General features: G+C 28.3%; 1 protein-coding gene across 2 annotated transcripts in view; it reads left to right on the top strand.

The window, feature by feature from the left end:
* The window catches only part of Arpc4 (Actin-related protein 2/3 complex, subunit 4), a 48,570-nt gene extending 35,966 nt beyond the window's left edge, over positions 1-12,604 (top strand). For both annotated transcript variants that reach the window (XM_075362785.1, XM_075362786.1), the window contains 2 exons: positions 4,267-4,437; positions 9,713-12,604. In XM_075362785.1, coding sequence (XP_075218900.1) covers positions 4,267-4,437; positions 9,713-9,718 — 177 coding nt within the window. In that variant the 3' untranslated portion in view covers positions 9,719-12,604. The remainder of the gene's footprint in view (positions 1-4,266; positions 4,438-9,712) is intronic.
* Positions 12,605-12,759: the final 155 nt, after the last annotated feature.

Below are 12,759 nucleotides of genomic sequence, written 5' to 3'. Positions count from 1 at the left end.
AAGCACATTAATTTTTGAATTATTGACTTGTGATGTTACCTCTTGTTTGGTTTCTGTATAGTAAATTCATAGGTTTTCCATAGTAATTATGAGAAATCTGTTCCATCTCTCATACATGATTCCTTAAGAGATATGTTTTTATAATGTAATTATTTAAGAATTTACCTTATTGTGAATTTATCAGATGTGTCGTTATATTATCGAAACATTTCATTAAATTGCATCTAATTGGATTAAGTTATTGAGTAATTTCAGTCAGCATTTATTAGTGAACACTGCTTTATTAGAAAGTAGTTAAAAAAGTTACAGGATGTAAACTCTTAATCTCATGCAATTGAAAATTCAATTTTAAATTTTCTCTTTTATAAATTAACTGTTAATTAATATTTATATAAAAATTAATATGTTTGTTAAAATATTGTATGGCATAATATTCATGGCAGAAAATTTTCTGAAACGTACACCAACTACAGCTGATGAGAGATGTAACAATTACCCATGCTTCAGGTATTGTTTTAATTTACTTGTTGCTAATTACTAAATACTTTTTCATTTTTAATTAGAAAAGAAAATGAAACTAACTGATGTAGAAAACTTTTAGTAATGATAGAGAGATCCAAAAGTTGCGCATATCAAAATTAAACTGTATAGATAGTAATATAGTTGAAAAAGATCTATTGACTACCGCAAGATAGAACCATGGGTATTAACAACAACAAATGTAGTTGCCATTGTGATGTGTATTGGTCACAAAATGCTTGCAGTAATACTTTGTTTATTGCTTTGTTTATGTCGTTTTCCCAAGAGCAACAAGTTTTAATTGTTGAAAATTATTTTTTCAGTCATTCTTATGCACGTGTTGTAGACAAATTTTGTGGGAAATATCCAGATGTGGTAGTGCCTAACAATTTGACCATAACAAGATTAATCGCCTGTTTTAGAGAATGTGGATCAGTTGTAGACAAGAAGAGAACCGGGAGACCAGCCATTTTGATTGATGCTAAACTGTCTGAGGTTAAGAATGTGATGCAATTCTCACCTTCAAAAAGCTTGAGGAGACTATCATCACACTCAGATTTCATATGAAAGTGCTCAGAGAGCGATGAAGTGGTTACACTTTTGTGCATGTCATGTTCGCAGTGTTCAGGAATTGAAGGAGCCGGATAAAGAAAAGTGCATAGTGTGCTGTACATAGTTTCAGTCATTTGTTGACAACCACGGAATTGCAGAGCACGACTGTGTTTTCTTCACTGATGAGGCGTGGGAGAGAGAGTGCCACATGTCACACATTTGATGAAACCATGCATTCTTGTGCAAGTTTTTTGGTGAGCGCATCATCTGTAAAGAATTATGGTCCCTATGTTCACTTGATTTGGTGTCCCCATGTAATTTCCTGTGAGGGTTATCATAAAGAAAAGGTCTGTAAAAACAGGCCACACACACTGGAAGAACTAAAGATGAACATAACATCTGTAAATATGTGTTCCACAAAATGGCCTCAAACATGGTAAAAAGGTTTGTTCATGCATTACTGAACAGGGCTGCCATTTTGAACGTATGTTGGGAAAATAAATAAATCTTTAAATATTATTACTTAATATCCAAATTTTTTTATTACTTTGATGTGTGCAAGTTTTTGATCTCTATATATCACAGTGAGTTGATTTATATTTTTCTCATTTACAGAATTTGTCCGTAATTATTATCTTTTATCATGTTTTGAGCTGTTTAACACTAATGGTAAAAAGATAATAAAAATTTTCTTATAACATGTTATTATTTTCAGTGATAACTTTTTTTTAAAATTTACATGAAAATTTTTCATATACATTCTAGCGCTTAAATCTGTCAACTGATTAATCTCTTTCCTAGAATAAGAAGTATCTGTTTTTACAAATTGTTTAAAGAATGTGTAACTCTTGATCATCATTATAAGATGCAGGCATAAATTGTTATTAAATTATTTCAAAAGTTGTTATTGAATATATGAAGATGATGTCTTTTTAGATATTTACATAATTACATTATTTATGGTTATATTAGGAACACAATTTTGAGAGCAGTGCATTGTCTATATAATTGTATAAGAAAGCAGTAACTTAGTCAGAATTGTGAAGAGGAATTTGCTAGTTTTGTTCAAGGTCTTTGAAAACCTTTATCAGTTATTGAGTATATCAGTATGAATATTAATAATTGCAATTATTATTAGAAACAGTAGAAGTAAATTTTAATAGTTGACAGTGAATCATAGTGTCTTCAAATCATAGTTCTTCTAATAATGGTTGATTTGTTACTACTGAATTAGTATGTTTAACATTCAGGGATGTCATTTTGAACTCTTCATGTTCTCATGCTGTAAAGTAGCATATTGTGCTAATAATATGAAGGAATATACAAATGTATGCATATAAAAAAATGCTATTATTTAGAATATTTGAATACTTATTCTAAGTTAGGTTGCACATGCTGTCCATCACACTGATATAAATAATTAGCACAAAAAGTTAAGAATTTGATTTATCCCCCAATAAACAATATTTAGAACATTTAGTATGGAGAGGGGAACAGTTTCTTGTTTAGTTGTCTCTTTAAGGAATCAATGTAAAATTATTACACTGATTTTTTTTTTTTTTTTTAATTTAGAAAACATTTTAAATAGTGAAAGAATACAATTATAATTCTTCTTTAATTGTGTGTAGTTAACACAATCATAAAGGAAAACTCACTTTCCTCGAATCATTGAGATGCATTTCAGTTTTTGAGGTGTAGGAAGATGTGGTGGTAGTCAATGGGTGTGATATGAGGACTGTAAGGGATGATAAAAAAATCTCCCATTCAAATTTTTGAGTTGTTTCTATTGTGCTTGCAGTCATGTGTGGATGTTTTATCATAAAGAACAATTCCTGATCTCAGCATTTCCTTTCATTGGGGTTTTGATTGGCATGATGTAATTTAGAAAGTATTTCACAATTCACTTGTGATGTGTTGGATGTTCCAGATCAATGAAATCAATCAAAAGCACACCCTTTTGGTCCCAGAACACAGTGGCCATGATTTTCCTTTGAGACTGGGCTTGTTTGAATTTTTTGGTTAGCTTAACACCATTGCATAGATTGTTGTTTCATCTCAGCATTGACGTACAAAATCCAAGTTTCATCACCAGTGACAATATGGGGAAAAATTTTGTCTCCCTCATGGTTAAAGTGGTCAAGAAAAGCATCTGCAGATGTTATTCTGCGATCTTAGTGAGCATTTGTCAACATTTTTGGCACCTGTCATGCACACAGTTTACTTGTAGCCTAGAGTGTCAGTCATGATTCTCAAAAAATTTTAGAAATTCTAGAGAAAGATTGCTAATCGTAAAGTGACAATTGTCTCTCTCACTTTTGCATTCACATGTTTAATGAGATCATCCGTCTGGACACTAGGTCTGCCATTTCTCTGTTCATCATGAACATTTGAATAGCCTTCCTTAAACTCACAGCACCATTGCCTCACTTTTCCTTCACTCATTGCAGTAGGCCTGTGTTTCACACAATTGAGGTGAATTTCAACAGCATTATGATGACCTCTTGTGTTTAGAAATCTAATTGCTGATCAAACTTCACAGATGCTGGGATTTGTTATTACAACACTCATTTTAACACACTGTTTCGCATGTGTAAATCAATCACTGTTGCCAATTGCTATTTATAACTCATCGGCCCTGTTAAGAACTATTAATCAGTTTAAAACTTTGTAAGATGGTAGTGTTAAAAGCATTAGTTTTCTTATTATTCACTAGGGTGTTATGCCTCTGTGATCGCTTGGCCAGCTGGTTTTCGCCATCAGCTGATTATTCTTTTCTCATTATTGTACCATAATTTTCATCCTTAGCTAGTAACTCGTAAGGTGAACATATCTTTAATATATTTTACAACAATCAAACATCAAATCACATCAAGAGTATATTCATAAGTAATTTAGTGCATTAATCTATCATCATGCAGTATTATGTATTATTATTCAAGTCAATAAAATGGTTACAGTCTACTTATAAAGCAACAAATTCTTTTATTTAATCAAACACAATAGTAGAATATAATAATTGGAATCCTAGTATATTTCTAGGAAGATTGTTAAATAGGCCCTTACTTCTGAATGGTGCCCCATAGATAAAGGTATTGTGAAAATTTTGTTATGTAATGCGATTGTTACCATAAACCAAAATGTTAATTGAAATTTCTCTTTATGATGTCTCTACTTGTTTGTTTTTCCTTTTTTCAGGGGTATGACATCAGTTTCCTCATCACAAATTTTCATACAGAGCAGATGTATAAACATAAGTTAGTCGATTTTGTTTTGCATTTTATGGAAGAAATTGATAAAGAAATAAGTGAAATGAAACTTGCTGTTAATGCTCGAGCAAGGATTTGTTCTGAAGAATTCCTGAAAAGGGTAATAATTATTTATATAAATATATAATATATAAGATTATCCTTAAGTCTAGGTTTTATTGATTGTTTAATAATAGATTCTAATTATTTGTGTTCAGACAAGTTCTATAAATTTCAGATGTATTATTATTTATCTTGAAAATTTATTATCTTCAACAGAAGGGGTGAATGCTCATTAGAATTGTCTGTGTTTAGAACTGCTCTTCAATTAACAGCTCTTCACAATAAATTTATAACTGGTTAAAAGTAGTTTTAATTTTTTGAGCTTATTTGTTGTTATATGTGGAATAGACTGCTAATACTTATAAAATATTACAAAACGTTTTCAAAATTTTTAAAAACTTATTTTATACTTTTTAGTCATACTTTAATCAAATTATTATCATACATTGCATGAGTTGAATTGGTAAGTTAGTTTGGATTTCAAAAGATAACATCATATATTGAAACCCTGCATAGCTGTTTTGCAATTTTTTACACCCTCATCCTTAATTTACCCCTGTACAGGGGGGTGTCTGCAAAAGTAATGGTGTAATGTTATATTGTCACCTGATCTTAGTAACTATGCAAAATTTCATCAGTCAGCAATGTCAGGAAATGTGTTAAATTAAGGATGCAAGATTTGAGGACAAACATGAAAAAAAAACATTGTGAGTTTAAGAAAAGCAAGTAATTATAATAATTTTTAATTTTTATTGCCCATTTTTCAAGAAATATTTTTTTGTACTTTACAGTCATATGAATGCTTGAGTCAGCCTACATAAATAAATAAATTTGTATTTATTTTTCTTTTAAAGTTCATTGGGTATTTCTATAATTTTATCTGACTTGAATCTATGGTATAAATTTTCCAATGAAGGCTGTTTCAGTTATATTAAATATTAGTCTCCTAATATCCTATTTATCTTCTATGTTTGTATTAGAGGATAGTTATAGTTATTAAATCTTTGATTAATCATTTATTGATTAAAACTAAATTACTGTTTATGATTTTTTTTAGAGATATTTATCATAAGGTTTACTTTATTAAAAATATTGCCTTTATTAATTTAATAACTTTAAAAATTTGAACTTGAATTCTAGATAATTTCATCTTAACCTTTAACGCTTATTTCAAATTTATTTATTAAAATTTTTCAGCCGTATCTCTTCTATTATAAAACTGTTTTTCATTGTTTACACACTGAATTTTAACGAGTAATCAGTGACTGACAAAAATTACGGTAATAAGTTAGAATAGCTTTACTAATGAATTTCTTTTATATTTTTCTTCATTCTATTTAATCATGTTAGACAAACTGATAATCTTTGCTAACTCATCAGTTCTAATTGTAAATTTTTATCGTCATCTGACAGGAACTGCATAGCTGTTTCTGTGAGCCTGACTAGTGATTCCACTTTTACAAACGGATAATGTTGAATAATTTTACAAAGTTAGAAATATAGAATAGTGGCTGTGTTTTCTAGTTAAAGTCTGTAAGAAATTTTTCTTCATTACAAATATAGATTAGATTATTGTTTAATGTTTTTAATGGAATGATCACGGAGTGTAAGGTTTTCATTACCATACTATGTGCCATTTTACACAATTTTTTAACAATTTCTTTACAACTTTATCATAGCATTATAAAAAAAAATTTGTTTTGAGAGACGTTTTATATCTTATTTGTCTAGATGACATTCTCTACAAAAAGCAGTTTTGGGTACAAAAAATATAAGATCATAAAATGGCCATGGGATGTACACTCTTAATTTAGCAAATACTTTGTCATTAAACATTCAAGCTTCTTTTCCATTTTCCAACTTATTTGGGATTTATATTACTCATCTTTTTGAAACCATTAAAAACAATATGGCGAATGACTTTATTTTCTGTAATGTCTTTATCTTTATTACATCAATTTTCTTTGTACATTAATTTTTTTTTTATTTATGTAATATAATAAATACTTCATCACTTTTGTTAGACAAACTAATAATATATTTTTCAGTAAAGAATTTTTGTCATTTACTAATCACTGCGTTAAAATAAATTAAAATTCAAGACAATATACAATGAATAAAGCTTCACAAAAGAGATAAGATTAATAATTGCATGATAACAGATCTTTGGGTTTCCAACAAAATAATCTTCATACAAGTTATATGACATCTGTGCAGTCATGGCAGTCAAGTGTCTATATCACTGGTTAAGATATCAGTCATTTACTAATCACTGCGTTAAAATAAATTAAAATTCAAGACAATATACAATGAATAAAGCTTCACAAAAGAGATAAGATTAATAATTGCATGATAACAGATCTTTGGGTTTCCAACAAAATAATCTTCATACAAGTTATATGACATCTGTGCAGTCATGGCAGTCAAGTGTCTATATCACTGGTTAAGATATCAGTCATTTATTTATAATGTTGGATAATTTTTTATTTAAAAAAATTAATTTTGAAGAACTGTTATGGTTTTTTGAAAAACTATTATGGTTTTTTTTTATAAAAGCTGGTCAGTGGGATAGATTTATGATCTTTATGTTAGCGTTGTAAGGGATAAAGTCAGTGGGCAGCTGCATAATTGTTAGTCCCATACATTCAGAAATGCAGTAAATCATTTCTTCCATGTGAAAAGCGTTTTCTGGGTAACAACGGTATTTCTTATAAGTTTTACTTACATTTTTTACGTTCTGTGGAAACAGAATTAGATAAAGGCTAATTTATCTGGTTTGAAGCAAAAGATAATGTTTAAATATTTTGAGTGAATGCTGTTAAAATTTTCCATTTTCTGCTGTAGAGAACCAAAAGACCTTACAAATAACTAATAGCAAAGGGCATTTTTTGTTTTGTCAAAAAGATTGTTGTGAAACATGATTAATTACACTGATAAACATAATTTTTCTTTCCTAACATGCAATACATGATTTTAATCTGTTTTTTGATGCTGAAAACAAATATGAACTCAGAATCTTTTTATCACCCACCATTTTTAAAAAAAATTTAAATTCTAATTATAGGATTTTTTCATTTTTCAGCTTGTAGTTATTTTAATCTCCTATATTGTATTTTCTTAGATCATTTTTTATTGTTTAACTTTGTTAACATAATTTGTAAGCTTTAAATAAACAATATTAGACAAAGAATTAAATCATTCATAGTCACATATTATGACATCATATCTAATACTGAAGAGTGAGCTTTCATGAACGAGATTAATCATATCTGTGCAGATCAAAACACAGCTGTGTTGTTTGTATTAAGCACTGGATTTAGGAATTAATTTTGTTTAGTCTTATTGTTGTCTTAAGTCTGTTAATAGTGCAGTGTCATAATGCCTCGAAATTGTGTAAATGATGTGGATGCCTTTAGTTATGTAAAATCATGTTTATCGTAAAATCAAATAGAAAAAACATTACACCTTTAATTAAAAAAGGATATCATTTGTACTTTCAGTGTAAAATTGGTGATCAGAATAAGTCGTGGGCTCCTCAAATAGTATGCACTAATTGTTCTGTATATTAAAGAGGATGGCTGAAAGGTACACGGAAGGCTTTGCCATTTGGTGTACCTATGGTTTGGCATGCACCAAAGGATGATGTAACTGATTGTTACTTTTGTTTAACAAATGTCTGGAATTTCAAAAAAATCTAAACATACAGTAATGTATCCTTCATTGCAATCTGCAATCAGGCCTGTACCTCATAGTGAAATTATTCCAGTTCCGGAGCCACCTGTGAATGTATTTTTCAAAAGCAGCGATGAAGAATCAGGCAGTACTAAAGAAGACAACAATGATTTTGATTCGGAATTATCTTTCAATAAGCCACACCTATCACAAGGTGAATTAAATGACTTGGCTAGGGATTTAGATTTATCTTAAAGTCAAGCTGAACTGTTAGGATTAAGACTGCAAGGTTGGAATTTACTTTTAAAAAATACAAAAATTTTGGGCTTTTAAAGCTGATAAAAAGAACTTTGTCAATACTTTATTGATGAAAATAATTTGGTTTATTGCACAGATATTGATGAGCTTATTTTGCACTTAAGACAAGTTCATAAACCTGAGGACTGGCACCTTTTCATCGATTTGTCCAAGTATAGTTTAAAAGTGGTTCTACTACACAACGATAACAAATATCCTTCGATACCAATTGCTTATGGTATTAATTTGAAAGAGACATACATACATTGTGTTGAAAGAAGTTCTTGAAAAGATAAATTATAAAAAACATAGCTGGAACATATGTGGTGATTTGAAAGTTATAGCTATTTTGTTAGGCATGCAGTTAGGCTATACTAAGTACATGTGTTTTCTTTGTGAATGGGACAGTCGAGCTAGGGATAAACATTATGTTACCAAAGAGTGGAAGAAATGAGACAATTTAACTCCAAATGGGAAAACTATTATTAATGACCCGTAGTTGAATTTAATGAAACATTTTTTAAAAGCAATGAAGAAGGACAGACCAGATTTTTGTACATTAGGCAGAAATTTCCGAATGTATGTGAAGGAAAAATTAAAGAAGGAGTATTTGTTGGTCCTCATATAAAAGAGTTGGTCAGCAATGATGTATTTAACTCAGTGTTAAATAATGTAGAAAGTGCAGTTTGGGTTTCATTTAAAGATGTTTGCAAAATTTTCTCAGCATACAAATACCACGATATTGTTAATCTACTTCTTACTTCATACAGAGCTATGGGATGTAATATATCTTTGAAAATACACTTCCTCCACTCACATCTGGATTTTTTCCCGGATGACCTTGGAGGTGTAAGTGACCGTAAATGTTTCCACCAAGGCATTTTGGTGATGGAAAGCCACTATAAAGGGAAATGGAATACTAATATGCTAGCCGATTACTGTTGGACATTAATTCGCGATGTGCCTGAGGATATTTATAACAGAAATGCATCAGCAAAATCATTCTAACACAGATATGGCCATGCAAAATTATAAATTTTAGATTTTAACTATATTTCTCCTTTTTTTTTTGAAGCATAATTTATTTAAAACTAAGGGTGATAAAAAAATTGTATTTACATACCTGTAATGAACGCAAAAAAGCAATTCAAGAAATGGTATCATGCTTAGAGAAAAACATTAAAAAAAGTTTTTTTTTTTTGTCTATCACTGTTATTGTTTGGAAGTTCTTTCTTCCAAGGAGTGTATGTTTTCAACATATTTATGTAACAATAAATAAATAAATATATATATATAGAAGATAGAAAAAGTAGTTTCTGCCAAAAATAAAATGTTTCTCTTTTTAATAATTATTTTTCTTTTAGTTCTAGGATAATGACAGTGGATCATGTAATGATGCTGTGGAAGATTATTAATAAGAGTCCAGTACTTTTTCTTTGTCATTATTATTATAATTATTGAAACTATTGTGTTATTTATAATTATGTTACTATGTTAAAAAAAATCATTTATTATTCAATTCCATTATTTATTTATTAATTTTTTATTTGTATGTTTTAATTAAATCAAGCCACTACAATGAAATGTCTAAATGTATATAAGCAATTATTTTAACTATTACCCAGACTAATTTATTGTATCAAAATGTTATTATTTCTTGAAAATACATTTTTGTTGAAAATCATGCTTGACATATTTTGAGTGTCTCTTTTGTTAAAGAAGTATTTTAGATTTTATATACTTAAATGGAAGTATGTTATCATTAAATAATATGACGTTTGTAATTTATGCAAATTAAATTATTTCCTCGATTAGTACCTGTTAGGAAGTAATAAGAATTGAAAAAGAAACTCCAAGTGTAATATTACATATTAAGATAAATAATTATAGATTTTGACTTACTAATAATAATATACATATACATTTATTATTATTCTTGTATGGGCTAAACACTTTCAATTGTAAGTAAAAACCTCGTACTATTATAGCTGTAAATTTTGAATATTTCTGAAAGTTTAAGCATTTGAGTGAAAGGTAATTAATGTGTTCATTTATTATACATGTTTATTTATTACGGCTGGTCCATATAGATCAAACATGAAAAAACTATATTATAAAATAACAGTATATTAGTTATTTCGGTTACCAGCTGATGTTAGCCGGTGTTGTTATTTTATTTGTATCAAACAAAAAAACTGCCCTAGTTAGAGGTTTTATGTTATGGTATTGATGCATAATTTTGGACTCTCAAGTATCTCCTCTCCCTTTTACAAAAGTTAAGTTTTTATTAGTAACATACTGTGAAATTTCAGGATATAGAAATCTTTCGTGGATATGTAGACTAGTTATCAGAATAAGCCGTATTTCTGATTCACTATGCACTATTTCGGAATAATAATATGGAGGAAACCTTATTTGGTGGTTTAACCAGGAGCCCTATAATTCTAGTAGTGAAATTAATGAATTTGAAGGCTTATGGCTTGACTGCTAGTTGACTTATTTAAAAGTTACACTATTATTATTTGTTACTTCAGGAAAGGAATAATTTACAGGATTTCTGGTTTTTTCTGTATTTATAGTAATAAAGTCATTAAAATTAATACAAAAATTTGACAAACTGTATTTACAGTCATTATCGCTAAGATTTTCTTCAATCTGTTTTATTATGTATGACTAAAATCAAAATCATTTAAATATGTTGTAACTCAACAAATGAAATATAATACAGTAGAAAAATAACTTTTTAACAAAATTTTACACTTAGTTTTAGATTGATAAAAATGGGAAATTCTGCAATATTTTGAGTTTAAAATTAATGGATAAATTAAACAAATTACTATATTTTAGCACGGAACAAAAGCCTGTTGTATTCTTTGACAATTACTTCCACCTGGATGATGAAAGGAGATTCAAAATTAAAAGTTATATAACATTGCAATTGTCATCCAGACACAGCCTTGTCAGTTTCTACTAACTCACAACAGGACTTCATGAAGCAATTATTATCAGAATTTAGATCAATTTGTTTATTGATCACTTAATATCTATATGGTATAACAACAGCTAGCAATTGCTACTTAGGAAGTAGTAGAAAATAAATGTATATTAGATGATTGTTATGACATGATCTATAATAACCAGTCTAGTATACCATGTCATCTCTGATGAAAATGTGTTTTGTAAGTTTACATGTTCATAGTTTATTACATACAACACATTTATTTACAAGATCATTATTATTATTATTATTTTAACTTGAGTTAATTTTACTTTATTATTATTTTATTTTTTTTTTATCTTTACTTGTGGTGTTCAGAGTAAAACATATAATTGTTTTATTTCACTACATGTTTTAACAATTATTTATTTATTTTTTATGATATTTACCATTACAATATAAGATTTTTTAATTCATAATACTGTTTTTGTATTGTTATTTCTAACACTTTGAAGACTTCATCTGTACACCTCACAAGTCTTTTGAAGACTTTACCTTATTCTGGCACATGGCTAATTTTTCTATTACATTTTTAATTTTCTAAAATGATTTTTAGATTAAAAAAAGTAGGAATTTTTTATAAAAACTTTTTTCTTGAAAAAAGAAAAACTGTCTATAAAAGTTAAATTAACATTTTAATTTTAGCATTTTAAATAAGTCTTTAAATTTAAAACAGAATGAAGAAAATCGTCTGAACTCCTCAGAATCTAGAAATCTTGAGTCAATGATTTTTCTGCAAGATCATTAATTTTTATGGTATAAAACTGCTAATACATAATGCACGGCATTAAATAAATATTTTCTAATTAAAAAATGAAGGTCACTCAGGTATAACAGTAAAAATCAGATCAACTTAAATTTAAAATTATTTTTTAAAATGAAACATTTTAACTAATCTAAATGTAAAAGAAATAAACGTGTAAGTGAAGAAAAAAAAACATCTTACCGCAAAATAATTAAAACAGTTCAAACCTCACTTATCAATAGTGTGCTCATGCTTACGCTTAATATTGAATACAGAGTTAGGTTTGGTCTTCAAAGTGTTAAAACTTAGTAAAAATAAGTAATAAATCTTACTAGTTAAGAGTAGTTAATAATTGCTAGTTTTCATCATTCTAAAATATTGTTAATGTTTGTTTTGAGAGCTTGTTATCTTATTCTTGGAAGTAGTTCATATTTGTGTTTAACGTTGAATTTGTTATTTTTACATATGTACAGAATAAATTTTTTGTAATAAATAAACTTATCAGTAATTTGATTTATTTTTGTTCATGATTTCTGCCAGTTGACCTAACTTAATCGATCTGTTATGTAATCTGTTGAATATGAAAGAAAAGGTGATGAAAGAATCCTTTGCTAATCTATATGTTTGAAATGCCTTATCTAGTGAGCATTACTTTGATACTTTAAAAG

Source organism: Lycorma delicatula, chromosome 4 (genome assembly GCF_047948215.1).
Source record: "Lycorma delicatula isolate Av1 chromosome 4, ASM4794821v1, whole genome shotgun sequence".
NCBI lineage: Eukaryota > Metazoa > Arthropoda > Insecta > Hemiptera > Fulgoridae > Lycorma > Lycorma delicatula.
The sequence above is the reverse complement of the archived record's forward strand: the minus strand, read 5'-3'. Positions and strand labels throughout refer to the sequence as shown.